General features: G+C 41.4%; 1 protein-coding gene across 2 annotated transcripts in view; it reads right to left on the minus strand.

Moving 5' to 3' along the window:
* Nucleotides 1-771: 771 nt before the first annotated feature.
* ITPK4 (inositol 1,3,4-trisphosphate 5/6-kinase 4) overlaps nucleotides 772-14,578 on the minus strand; it is a 152,954-nt gene continuing 139,147 nt past the window's right edge. For both annotated transcript variants that reach the window (XM_086518514.1, XM_086518513.1), the window contains exons 8-12: nucleotides 3,386-3,499; nucleotides 2,976-3,038; nucleotides 2,630-2,778; nucleotides 2,339-2,504; nucleotides 772-1,229 (exon numbers count right to left, since the gene is read on the minus strand). In XM_086518514.1, coding sequence (XP_086374640.1) covers nucleotides 1,086-1,229; nucleotides 2,339-2,504; nucleotides 2,630-2,778; nucleotides 2,976-3,038; nucleotides 3,386-3,499 — 636 coding nt within the window. In that variant the 3' untranslated portion in view covers nucleotides 772-1,085. The remainder of the gene's footprint in view (nucleotides 1,230-2,338; nucleotides 2,505-2,629; nucleotides 2,779-2,975; nucleotides 3,039-3,385; nucleotides 3,500-14,578) is intronic.

Here is a 14,578-nt window from a genome sequence, read left to right on the forward strand (position 1 = left end):
CAAAAAATATGTCTTCCTAAGGGTCTGCGACCAAATAGATTTAATTAAGATTTGTAGTATTAATTGTAGATTAAAGTAGTTGTTGGTGGCGAATGATTTGTGAGGTGATAAAAACATTTGTTAGTCCTTGTGTGACAGTGAAACGTTTTTCTACTCATAAATGCAAAACCCCATATGGTATGTAGGAATAGCTTTAAGTAAGTGGCTTGATTATGATCTAGAGCTATTCATCACGGATTTATTGATTTGTTTACTGAAGTGCTTTTTTGCATTTAAAATCATGAAAAAGTTGAGTTTGAAGATAAAAATGCAATAAAAAATTTTTGCCGACTTATTTTTATGAAGAATGGATAATTTGAAAACTTAGACATCATACGCATATGACGTCTCAAGAGGCAGCAAATTTGACAAACTTGACTGCACTAGAATGTTCAAAAGGGGATTTTACTTTCAGTACACATTGAGACTAGAGCCTTGACTAACTCGACACCAAAAGACAAAAGACTTGTGTAACGAAAAAAATAATAATTTGTGATTCTGAGCATATTTTTTCATGAAAATTGGTAGAAGTTCTTGAAACCCAATGCTACAATTAAGCTTCATAAATTTGTGAGCTTTGTATTGACAACTTACCAAAAAGTATAGCTATTCACTGCCAAGAAGCTCGATTAAGAATTCATGGATTTTAGGAATCAGGAGAGCCGAACGGGGAAGAGAGAAAGAGATGCATTATTTTCCAACAAATATGCAACCATGGTTTGCAAAAAGGTATAGGGAATTTTCATTATGATTATGCTTGTGTCAATGACCTCAAAGTGAGACATTGCGCGCTTGTGTGTGTGTGTGTGTGTGTGTGTGTGTGAGAGAGAGAGAGAGAGAGAGAGAGAGAGAGAGAGATCCAAATCAAAATGACAAGTTCAGGCTACGTAAGTTCCAAAGCCGGTCATAATCAGACATGATTATCCTTAAGCTAGAAGCAACATCATTTTTTCATTAAGCTTAAGCTATCACACACAGACTGAGTGATCACTCTAGCAATGCTGCAAATCTTCTTCACTTCTTTGTATACCTTTCGTCAGGTTTGGTCAAGCTTGTGACTCCTTGTGGAGAGTGTAGGCCTTCAAAAGGGCATCCCAAAAGGCAGGAATGGATTTTTGATCATCTATATCTTTGAACGTTGGGAAGTAGTTTACGTCGATTATAACATGATCGTTGCTGTTCATCTCGATCTGTTTAGCAAAAGGAAAAATACTTCAAGTATGATAACCAGCAAAATAGCAAAATGGAAATTCCTCTGGTCCCTTCCATAACCAATTGACGCCAAAGGGATTCACATAAAATATATGACCAGTTTATTCCATAATTTTTCCATACATCGGACTTGGACATGTACTGAATAAGTACAGATCACACCCCCCGAGGATTCCATATGGCACACTAAAAACAGTCTAGGTAGGTATGACTTTTATACACTACAGAGGAGCACAAAACCATAGAAAGCAGTAACCCACAAGAAATTTTAGAACCTAGCTCAATCCAAGATCAATCATCATAGTACATACCCATGACCATCATGACTCAATCTTATAGTAGATAGCAGCAGATACTAGGGAAATGTGATTGGCTTGTAGGCAAAGAACAAAATGAGAAGGCCAAAATTGGAGCCTCAAGGCCATAAAATAGGCTCTAGCCAAGAATAGAAGCAAGTCAAGAAACTAACAGTGTAGTTAGGGGAAGCCCAAAAACCCCAATCATACTCGAATCCGATTGGGAGTATGGTTTCCCAATCGAACGAATCTGGACAAAAACTATGGTTTAATTGCAAAACATCACATGGAATGTGAGAATGAGGCCCTCATCCTAAAACTGGGAAAAGGACACTAAGATGACCTCGTTGCTTCTATATCAAAGCTTTCGTTTGGCCACAAAATAGGAAAATGTGACCAAAGTGTCGTCCTTAATTTTTGTTAAAATTATTGCTGCAGACCAAACATGTAAAAATGCAGACATTTATCTAGTATGTGTCTTGGGCCTATGATTTCTTCCTTCTCCTTTCTCCTCCCTCACTTCAGTGCTCAAAATAATGTTTTTTTGTAAAAACTTGGAAACCCTACACCTCAAAAATTTTACAGGTAAATTGTAAATTGCCCATATTCGAAGGTTCTTATACTAGAATTTTTTTAAATTTTGTAGGTTTCTCACCTTTAAATGTAAACCTTCGGAGGTATGTTCCACATCTTGTAGGTGGGATCACACTAAACCTAGGCTTTTTCAAGTGCTGCTAGTTGACATTTTTCATACAACAAAGGTCGTTTTTGCGAGCATGAAGGCATCTTACCACAACATCAAATCCGAATATTGTCAGCTTTAGCTTTTCTCGTAGCCAAGCAGCTGCTGCAAATACCAGCTGGAAATCCAGCCCATCATCTGTCTCATCGGAAGGTAAAGAGTGGTCAGAGATGGCTTTATCATCCTCGATGAAATGTTTGGGTAGTGACTTCAAGCTGTGGTAAAAACAATCAAGAGTAATAAAAATAAAATTCAGAACTTAGCAATTTAGGATTACAATTAGTAATTTCTACGTAATTTAGGATTGACAAAAAAATTCCAGAGTAACGTCCTGGCATACCTGTCAAAAACAATAGCAGCAGGTATGTTTGAATCTGAAGCAGATCCTGTAAGCTTCGCTGCATTAGGTGTAGACTTCCGAGTAGAATAAAACACTTTTTCTCCAATTATATAAAACTTGTATAGCCTGGATCCATGATCAATATATTCCTGACACAACAATAATTGTCCAAAACACTCAGGCGACTTCAAAGTTAAACTTTCTACAAAAACATTAAGTTTTTAGCACCGAGAATGATCGTGCTATTGTTGTCCAAGCAAGTCTTTAAAAAATGCATTTTTTTCCTGTTTTGAAATTTCTTTTTGCCTAACTGCAACAGAACATCTAATTCAGAGTAATTACATACTTGAATTGTAGACGGAACAGGCACAGCCAGATTGAGAAAGCCTTCTTCCTTGAAAACGACAGCCTGGAAACCACGTTCAGCAAACCGAAGGCATTCAATATTATCAAGGAAAGACTGAAGACTGCTTCAAACTGAATACTTCTAACTGCTCTTGAAAACGCCGAGATTGAATCACCACTCGTTCAATGTCAGCCATCAAGCATACTAATACATTTGACTTCTAATAGACATGTACAAATGAATTCCTAGCTAGAAATATTGTCCATTTGCAAAGTAAGCACCTTAACGTTTCTTTTTCAAAACCATTTCAAATTTTGACCACAGACCCAAATCACTAAGAAAATTTAAGAAGGCATAGTCATGTTAAGCACGTAGTAGAGAACACTGCCTTTGAGCAAACAGCACTTTACCATAGTATGAGCATGTGAGATCCCGCAAGCCATCTGAGGTTTCACAATCACAGGGAGCAAAAGATTGCAGTCCTTCAGTACTCCCAAGGGGTCAACATTTTGAAAACTAAGAACCTGAAAAGAAACAGCATTGTCAGATATGTAAAAAGCTGAGGTTCATAATGAATTTTTGATGAAAAATCAGCAACTTTCTCTGGAGAAAATGAGAAGCTAAATGTGGATAGAAACAATAATGCTGGGCATATGATAAGTTCAGATTTCTATCGAATTTTTGTGTTGTTACTGGGGAAAGCGAGCGAGAGAAATACCTGTTTACGTCTATTAGAGGTCCAAGTCGGATCAAATATACATGTGTGTGTTCTCCATCTATTGGGAAAAGGACGAAAATACCAAGTAACAAAATGTGGTCCTGTGGTGGGGGGGGGGGCCATCCTATGTCAAACATACGTTGTAAGATCTCGTACATTGGTGGGTGTGGTGTAAGGGTTTCACATATGATTGCGACTGGGTTTCCGAGCATTTAAGAAGATCTCTCTTGGGCTGCTTGGTGGTGATGAGTCTGGATCTCCTGGGTCTGTATGAGATGGAGTCTCGGACCTCTTTTGTCCTGGAGGTCGGGGGCATCTCCTAGCTATCACCGCCTCAGCCTGCTGTAGGGTGACCCCTCTCTGTGTCCAGTCTGTGTGAAGGGTGGCAGTAGGGTTGTGGTACTCTAGAAGAGGTTTGTAAGCTGTGATTGTTTGCCACCCTCTAGTGCCGCTACAGGTGCCAGCAATGTCTATGGGCAGCTCTTCTTGTCTCTATATCTAGCCGGTGTGACGCTACCCGAAGCTGATCAATCACCACTCATGAGCTACGTGGCACGTACGTGTTCATGTAGCACGGTCTGTAGATAAACCCCTCGTCTAGCATGGCCAAAAGTGCTCACTAAAATACATCCTCTTTGGGGGAAGAAGCTGTCTAGATATGATGCATGTCTCTCTCATGTAGAGTGTAGCAAACTTGGGCACCCCAAGTCTAGGTTCTGTCGCGACACAATAGAGATTCACTTAAAACACTTCACAATTAATGAGTCGACACGGCCCGGCGTAGTTCTGTGCAAAGAGAGATTGGCCCCAAAGACTGGCGCCCCTTTTAGTATTTCTTTTTGTATTAAGCTTTGAGCAAAGTATAACTCCTGCTTGTCCTCAGCTCTCAGACTCTGCGTCCAGATGCTCTGAGAAGTGAGGCCCTTGGGCTCCTTATTAACTTACAAGGGATGCCAAAAGCAATCCCCAAACGCAAGTAAACTCAAAAGCATTAACCCCAAAAGCTCCTGCCCTCAAAAGCTAGCGCTAGAAACTGCCAAAAGCAACCAGCGCAAATTGCGAAAATCCATACGGCCTGCCACGTCAACATGTCAGCGCATTTTACGGCCGTCCGTATAGCTGTCAGCATGATTTGCGGCCGTCCGTACAGTGCCACGTCAGCAGTCCATTAATTCTTCTGTGTGTCCTCTTGAGCCCCCCCCCCCCCCCCCCCCCCCCCCCCCCTCGACAAGGGTACCATAAGTTGGTACAACTTGCAAGCTTTAATATTTTAAAAATAGGCCTTTCGGATAGGCTTCTTTAAAATGGTAAATCTTCATCTGCCCTTTTGTTCAAGAGTTGGCTCTCCTTCTGTCTCGTGGTCATGCCACATCATCACTTTGTGACATACCCCCTTCTTGAAAGAATTGTAATCGCCCTCAATTACACCTGCAAAACAGACAGGGGCTATAAACCTTTTCAGCAGACACTGACTCTTAAGTACCAATGCACTAGACACGACACATGTAGTACTTGTACAACATTCACATCACTGCACATGACATCACAGGACAAATCAATACAGAAAAATGCATTCCAAATCTAAGACCATGACTGCCAGCAACGTATTTAGTAACCGCATCTAGATCATCCCAGACCTCACTGATGTCAGATTAACTAATCCTTATTGAGATCATGTCTATAGAGATTTATAAGACCGAAATGTTGCAGTCATTTCGTCTTTCAGTTCCTACACTCAAACAAGTCACATGAGGGAGTACAAATCATTCATGTTTAATTTCAAGCATTCCATTTCATAAAGTCATACAACAGAATATTGTCAACACAGCAGTATCCCTGAAACCCAAAGGGATATCAGTGACTCTATTCAATCCAGGTAATATGTGACAAAAGAGCGGAGTGACTCCCCTCTTGTGCAATCCCTCTGTACCAGATTCAACCCTGCTGATCTGCACGATCTCTCGGAGTAGTCGCGGCTAAACCGAATGCTTCAAGGTAAAGTTCCAATATCTGAGGAGTATCTGCTAGGTCCTCTTCCTCCATCCACTTCGTATCCAATGCCAGATAGTTCTTGAATTTAACTAAGAACCGCCGAATCACTTTACCTTTCACTTTTCTTTCCTTGTATGCCAAAATCTCTTGAGGAACAACTATCTCCTCGCTCTCTTCCACTTCGGGTTGCTCATCAGGCTCCCCATCAACTGGCACCTCACCTTTAAAAGGTTTCAAGAGACTCACATGGAATGCATTGTGAATCTTCCAAGTATCTGGCAGCTTGAGTCAAAAGGAGACGTCATTTATCTTTTCTTTAATCTGGAAAGGGTCATAATACCTCATGCTACGCTTTCGAAAAAGTCGCTCCTTTCCCTTTTGTTTCCTTAGGTGTGCCTTTTCAAAATGTAAGAGCACCCAATTGTCTTCCTTTAATTTCAAGCCACGTCGATGTCAATCTGCCGCCTTCTTATGTCGTACTTGAGACTCCTCTAAAGCCTCATGGACCATGGCTAAAGCAGTGTCCAAGTCCCTCGTGTAGTGGTCGGCTTCAAAAATCTTGTCTTTAGTGCTGAGAAAGGGAGGAACCTTCTGAGCACCTTCGATTATTTCAAATGGCGGTTTCCCCGTCGAAGAGTGAACCGTGTTATTGTAGGCAAATTCCACCAAAGACAAATTTTTTTCCATTGAGTCTTTTGATCAGAGATATAAGACTTCAACAAATCCAAAACAACTGAATTTGCGATCTCAGATTGCCCATCTGTCTGTGGGTGGAAGGATGACGAGAAATGCAACCGTGTGCCAATGTTCTCCCAAATAGTCCTCCAAAAACGAACTCATGAATCAGGGATCTCTGTCAGAGACTATTGTCTCAGGCATGCCATATAACCGATATATCTGTACAATGAACAATCTCGCTAGATAGTCCGGCTTGACTATTTTCTTCACTGGAATGAAGTGAGCTTGCATGCTAAATCTGTCAAATGACAATCCAAATGCCATCGTGCCCACTCTGTGTCTTTGAGAGATCAAAGATAAAATCCATTGCAATACTTTTCCCAAGGGCGGGTGGGAATGGGTGTAGTAATCCCTGTGCCTTATGCCTGTCAAACTTGACCTTTTGGCATACTAAACAACTGCGCACAAAGTTGTCCACATCCTTCTTGAGTCTCGGCCAAAAGAAATAACGCTCTATCCCCTTCAAGGTGTTATCGATGCCGTGATGACCCATAAACGGTGGACAATGGCACTCTGTCAAGACTTTTTCCCTCAAAGGCTGTGTGACACACAACATCGTTTTCTTCATCAAGTAGCCATCCCGTATGGAATATCCTGGAACTGTCTCGCCATTCTATATCCGAGTAAAAACATCGGTAAAGTCTGGATTTGTGGTGTATTGGTCAACCATAGCCTCAAAGCTTCTATGATGGATCGCGGAAATAGCCAAGACGAGGGGCTTCCGAGACAATGCATCTGCCACTAAATTTTTATGTCCTTGAACATGGATAATCTGGAAGTGAAACTGTGACAAGATGTTAGCCCATTGCATCTGCTTTTTCAAAAGCTGCTTCTGTGACAAGAAGTAGCGCAGACTCTGATAATTGTGAAGTTGGCTCCGAGTAGATAATGTCGCCACTGAGTACGAGCATGGATCACTGCCAATAGCTCTTTCTCATAAATCTAGGCTACCAATTCTGGCCTTGAAAACATTCTGCTTTCATAAGCAATCGCATGGCCTTCTTGCATCTAGACCACTCCCAGACTACGACCACAAGCGTCACAATAAATTTCGAACAGGCTTTTGCAAGTCTAACAAAGCCAACACTGGTTCAATAGTCAATTTTTGCTTGAGTATCTGAAAAGCACTCACCTCTGTCGATCCCCACGAGAAGGGACTCCTTTCTGAGGCAATAAGTACAAAGGCGAAACTATCTCTGCAAACTTCCAAATGAACCGTCGGTAGTAAGAACACAAGCCTAAAAGGCTTCGGGCTTCATGAACATTCTTCAAGTCAAGCCAATCACGGATAGTCTCAATTTTGGCCGGGTCCATCTGTACTCTTGTTGCCTGCTGAGACGATGTGTCCCAAGAAATGTATCTCCGGCAAGAAAGACTCGCTCTTTTTGGCATTAATAACCATTCTATGATCATGCAATGCCCGAAAGACCTGTAGCAGATGGTGTTGGTGCTCTACTTCATTCTTGGAGAAAACTATAATATCATCAAAGAAAGTGCCCACAAAGGATCGATGCTTTCGGAAAATCATATCCATCGTTCGGTTAAAAGTTGCCGGAGCATTGGTAAGTCCAAAGGCATCACCAAAAATTCGTATAAACCAAAGCTTGTCCAAAAGGCTATCTTATAGACATCTCCCGGTGCGATTCTGATATGATGATAATCGCTTTTCAAATCAATCCTGCTGAAACAAGAGGATCCTTTAAGTCTGTCGAAATCTCATTGATCCTTGGAATTGGGAATCTATTCTTGATGGTGATTTATTGAGAGATCTATAGTCAATGCCCATTCTCCAAGATCCGTCTTTCTTTAGTACTAGTAAAACAAGGGAACAGTAAGATGAAGTATTAGGCTAGATGAGACCCTTTGCAAGGTGGTCTTTCACTTGGTTCATGACTTCTTCATTCTGGGCTCGGCTAACACGGTAAGCTGGCCGGTTCGGTGGTGTGGTTCCAAGGATTAGATCAATAGTGTGGTCCTTAGGACGAGATGGAGGTAAGTTGCCTGGTAGGCCTTCTGAGAAACAGTCAGCATGTGTGTGTAGAAATTCTTGTCGGTCTTTGTCCAATTCAGACATGTTCATTCGTTGTTCATCATTAAATTCTTTCAAATAGATAGAGTAAACTAAAAGACTGGATTTCATAAATTTTGAAATGGCCGAAGCCGATACAATAGGGACGGACTCGCCCTTCAAAATTACATCAAGTACAATTTTCTTGTCCTTCTCATTGGTCAAAGTCGCTTTCTTAGCCCAATATTCGACCACGGCGTTGTTCTTATGGTACCAAGGGATTCCTAGAGGACGTCACACCCTTCCAAAGGCATGATATAAAAGTCCTCGTGCCCTAAATACCCCTGACAATGCAAACGAAGTTTTTCAATGAGAGGCGTGTTGAAGATGATGAAACAGGAAACAGAAGGAAGACAGCAACTCAGAGTAGGAAGAAGATGGAGAAGGAGAAGACACAGAGCTTGCGTACGAGATCTCTGTAGTCTATCTCTCTGTATTAGAATAATAGAGTATATACAAACTCAGAGCTACAAAGCTTATATGAGACCCTAAGAGATAAGGTGTCCTTTCACACCAGATGTCCAGGGGGAAAAACCTAGCGGGAGAAAAGTGCCCCCTGGTGAAGCGCGTATACACACTAACACTACTACATGTCTACAAATCCCCCCTGTAGTGATAGTGTGAATTCGTACAAGGTAGCAGATCATCATGTGTATGAGAGTAAGCCCAAAGCTTTTCGGAAAGCTTCAAACTTTTCTCGTGATAACACCTTCATAAATAGATCTGCAATGTTATCCTGTGTAGGACAGTAAGTTAGTGTGATCTCCTCTGCATGTAGCCTTTCCTTGACATAGTGGTAGTGAACCTCTATGTGCTTTGTTCTTGCATGAAATACTCGATTCCTTGCAACTGCCATAGGACTCTGACTGTCAGTGAAAATGGTAGTGGGTGCCTGTTGACACTCACAAAGATCTGCCAATAACCTACGTATCCATACACAATCAACTGTTGCCGTGAAAGCTGCCCTGTACTCAGCTTCACAAGTTGATGTAACCACTGTGGGTTGCTTCTTGCTTAGCCAAGATATACATGCATTTCCCAAGTTAAAACAATTCCCACTTGTGGAATGTCGTGTGTCAAAATCCCCAGCCCAATCTGAATCGCTGTAACCAAGAAGCTGCATAGAACTGTGCTTTCCATACATATCTCCCCTTGGAAAGAACATGGAAAGATTAGGGGTACCTGAAAGGTAACGAAGTATGCGCTTCACAGCCTGCCAATGATGCATACCTGGGCTGTGCATAAATCTGCTTGCTTGTGAAACCCCAAATTGAATGTCTGGACGAGTGTTGCCTGCCAAATATATCAAGCAACCAACCGCTGCTGCATAAGTATGTATATCAAAAGGTTCTCCAGCATCGTGCATGCTCAACTTTGATCCAGTTTCTACGGGTGTAGAGATTGGTTTACAATTTTGCATACCAAACTTGTCCAAAATTTTATGCAAATATTTTGCCTGCAGCATGTATATGCAATCCTCTAATTGCACAAACTGAATACCCAAGTAATAATGTAGCAAACCAAGATCAGACATCTCAAAGGTTTTTCTCAAAGCATCTTTAAACGCTTCAATTTCATCTGCAGTATTGTTTGTAAGAAGCATATCATCCACATAAAGTGTTAGCATAATGAGAACTCCATCTCTCTTTTTGACATACAAAGTAATTTCTGTTGGACTATTCTGAAATCCTTGGCCAATCAAATAAGTATGTATCTTCTCATACCATGCTCTTGGAGCCTGTTTGAGACCATACAAAGCTTTACGCAATCTACATACCTTTTGCTCTTGACCTTTTACAACAAAACCACTTGGTTGACTTACATAAACTTCTTCCTACAAATCACCATTCAAAAAAGCAGTTTTGATATCCAACTCATGCACTTTCCAACCATGATGAGCAACAATTGCAACTAGTGATCTAACTGTGGACGCACGAGAAGTAGGAGCAAAGGTTTCATCATAATCTATGCCTTTCTGTTGCGCATAGCCTTTTGCCACAAGCCTTGCTTTGTACCTTTCAACAGTACCATCTTGTTTCCTTTTTACCTTAAAAACCCACTTTGTACCAATAGGCTTTTTACCTGTAGGCAAGTCCACTAGATCCCATGTATGATTCTTATGAATAGAATCAATTTCTTGCTGCATAGCATCTTTCCACTGAACACACTCTAAAGCTTGTTCAAATGAATCAAGCTCATCTGCATCACAAAGAGTGCTAAAGCAAGCCAAATCTACTTGCTCTCTGCCAAAAGTAGTACCAGCACGTGTTTTTCGTGGCAACGGTGCATTCAACTTGCTATCCTGCAAAGTTTTTTGAACCCATTTAGGCAAGGTTCTTTCTTCCCTAAGAACTTCTTGCTCTTCACGCACAATTTCCTCTACATCATGAGGTGTCACATGCTGATCAAAAGATTGATCAAAATTATCAACCGGTTGTGATTCTTGATTCTCCACAAAAGAAGGAAGCAAACCTTCAAATACATCATATGTCTGCATATGAGGTACATCAAAAGCAACCATAGGTTGAGCATTAGTTTCTGCAAAAATTACATCACGACTTTCAAAAATCTTGTTTGTAGCAGGATTGTAAAGTCTATAACCTTTACTTCCACTACTGTACCCCACAAATATACATTTGATTGCCTTATCATCAAGCTTCCCACGTAACTGCTGAGGGATGTGAGCATAAGCAAGACAACCAAAAACACGAAGATAACTGACTGAAGGTTTTCTGTCATACCAAGCTTCATATGGAGTAATGGTCTTCAAGGCATGAGTAGAACACCTGTTCAAAACATGTGCTGCACAAGCAACTGCCTCTATCCATAGCTTATGAGGCAAACTCTTAGCCTTGAGCATACATCTAGCTGTCTCCATTAAAGACCTGTTCTTCCTTTCTGCAACACCATTCTGTTGTGGTGTGTATGGCAGAGTGCATTGGTGTTTAATGCCTTTCTTTCCCAAAAAATCCTTAAATGCACCTGACATGTATTCACCTCCTCGATCGGTACGAAGAGTCTATACTTTGCAACCTCTTTCATTTTCAACCATGGCGACATAATGTTGAAAAACTGCAAACACATCTGACTTTGCTTTGAGTGGATACACCCAACAAAACCTGGAAAAGTCATCAAGGAAGGTCACAAAATAAAGGCTGTTTCCCAAAGATGACGTCCTCATAGGACCACATACATCACTGTGTACAAGCTGCACCTTTCGTGTCCCTCTAACTGAACCATCCTGCGAAAATGCAAATCTGTGCATCTTTCCAAGAACGCAACCTTCACATACATGTCTTGGTGGAATCTCCAATAAAGACAAATCGTGCACCATATTATGACGTTGTAAAGTCATCAAACTGCCATAACCAACATGCCCAAATCTAGCATGCCACAACTCAGCATCCTGTATGGCCTGAGTCTTTGTTTCTGCAATACATACCTGAATCTACTTTTCATAACGATCTAGCACAAATAGTCCATTTTCCAGCGTACCTGTAGTGATAAGAGAATAACCATTCTCTCGATCTCGTACAACACATCTGTCATCCTCAAAAATAACCCGAAGACCATTTTTTGCGAGAGGATACAGACAACAAATTCTTCTTGATCCCTGGAACATAAGACATCTGGCAAGTATAAATCTGAACCATCTGAAATGGTAATCAAAATCTTACCAACGCCTTTGATTGGATAAGAAGCATTATTTACACATGTCACCTTCTTTCCTGCTGGAGCTGCATCCAATGAACAAAACAAATCCTTCCTTGAAGTAATATGCATGGATGCACCACTATCAAAGTACCAAATCATTTGTGTCTCGTCAACACTGTAAGCAGAAAAATCTGAACATACTATGAAAGCATAAGAATCCTGCACAAAGTTTGCAGACTCTTCTTTAGCTGTAGAAGAATCACCAGAAGGTGAAACAACCAAACTTGACTCTTTCTTCTTTTCTTTAGCAATTCGCTTTTTACACTCACTAATGTAGTGACCAGGTTTCTTGCAGTAGTGACATTTACCTTTCTTCTTGGACTTGTCGAAATCACCTTTAGACTTCTCTGAAGACTATCCTGCACCAGACTTGGAGTACTCTCTTTACCCTTGTTTTTGTTCTGTACAACAAGAGCATGATCCATGCCATCCACCTGTAAAGACTTGTTCTTACGTGATTGATCCTCCTACAATAGCAAAGCCACTAACTCTTCAAAATGAAGAGGCTCAGGATTAGCTCGCAAAGACAGAGTCAAAGAAGTCTGAAAAGTCAAATAAGATGGTGGTAGTGAATTGAGTGTTTTGGAAACCAAGTCCTTCTCTGGAATCAATTCATCAATGCTAAGCAATTGCTCTTTAAGATCCCTGATTTTTGTAAGATGCTCGACGATATCGTCACCTTCGTCCATCTGTATTTTGTCAAGTTGTTTCTTCAAAAACTCTATTCTGGCAGCGTTTCTTTCTTCAAACATAGCTTGCAGAGTGTTCCAAGCATCCTCAGAAGTTCTGCAAGATCTGATATGTGGTGTGATTGTCCTCTTTATGGTTAAGGCAATCAAAGCCATAGCTTGTGCATCTTTAGTATCCCATTTCTTTTGCTCTGGAGTGACTTGTGAGGGTCCTACACCAACAGCTGCACCACGACCAGGCGTGGCAGGTGCAATGCTAACTAGACAAACTTCATCTCCAGATACATAATCCCACAATCCTTTACCAACCAAAACATTTTTGGCCATAAAAGACCAAAGAGAATAGTTGGTACCATCCAATTTGTCTTCGGATGTAAACGCACCAAAAATCTCTTTCTCCGTAGATTGAGCCATACTGTGGATGCACACAAGAGAGCAAAAGAACCTCCAAGAGATTTACAAATCTCCTCTCCAATGGAAGCAAAACTCTACACAAAATCTCAGCAGAAAGCTAAGACAAGCTGCTTCCCAAAAGAACTGTTTACCTGAAGAAAATCTATCAAAAAGCACACCCTCTTGATCTAAACGCCTCCGAAAAGTAACTTCTGCTACGCTGCTCAGAACAAAATTCTGAGGGCTCGAACGGCTTCAAAAGGGGGGTAAAACCCCAGGTCACCTCCGTAGAGATTACTCTCGAAACGTCGAGGATGCTCCCACGAGCAAATTTTCCAAAAACTGCCTGAAAACTGCGATTGTGCGCGCGGACGCGAAAACGCAAGTAGAGGCTCGGGATATCACCTTGCTCTGATACCAATTATTGAAGATGATGAAACAAGAAACAGAAGGAAGACAGCAACTTAGAGTAGGAAGAAGATGGAGAAGGAGAAGACACAGAGCTTGCGTACGAGATCTTTGTCGTCTATCTCTCTGTATTAGAATAATAGAGTATATACAAACTCAGAGCTACAAAGCTTATATGAGACCCTAAGAGATAAGGTGTCCTTTCACACCAAATGTCCAGGGGGAAAACCCAGCGGGAGAAAAGTGCCCCTGGTGAAGCGCGTATACACACTAACACTACTACATGTCTACAAGGCGTAATGGCTACATCCCGTCCAGGAGCCACTAGAACTGCCTCCGCCTGTGGCCCCATCCACTCGGGTGTAATCTCAAGTCAAGCCGCCGTTCCGGTGAAATGAAGTTGGACTTGGCTTCTCCATCAAAGAAGATGAGGGCTTCCTAATCTTTTACTTTACCCCGCTTAGCATGTCCCATCAGTTGTTGTATGGACTCGAACTTTTGCTCAAGGCAGTAATCTCGGATCTCTGTAGGGAGTCCGCAGCAAAACCGCTCAATTTGTTCTTTGAAAGTGACCTTCTTAAACGAAGAAGTCGGTAGAAAAGAATCCCAAAACCTTTCACAATATGCATCCAAAGTGTCACCCTTGGTCATCCAAAGATGGTTCCAAGAAGTTCACATCTCGTTCATACCACTGCTTCAACCAAGAAGACATAAGAAGCCGTTTGAACTTCAACCACTTGGTTGGGGCTTCTTTTCTTAGAAGAAGAGTGGACCACCATCTTCGTGCATTTCCCTTCAAAACGATGCTGCCCTCCTGATCTTGGAGTGCTCTGAGTAGTGTCCTCCGGAGAAGGCTATATCAAACTACTGAATGAAAGCCAAA

This window comes from Adiantum capillus-veneris, chromosome 8 (genome assembly GCF_014529385.1).
Source record: "Adiantum capillus-veneris isolate H3 chromosome 8, ASM1452938v2, whole genome shotgun sequence".
Lineage (NCBI taxonomy): Eukaryota > Viridiplantae > Streptophyta > Polypodiopsida > Polypodiales > Pteridaceae > Adiantum > Adiantum capillus-veneris.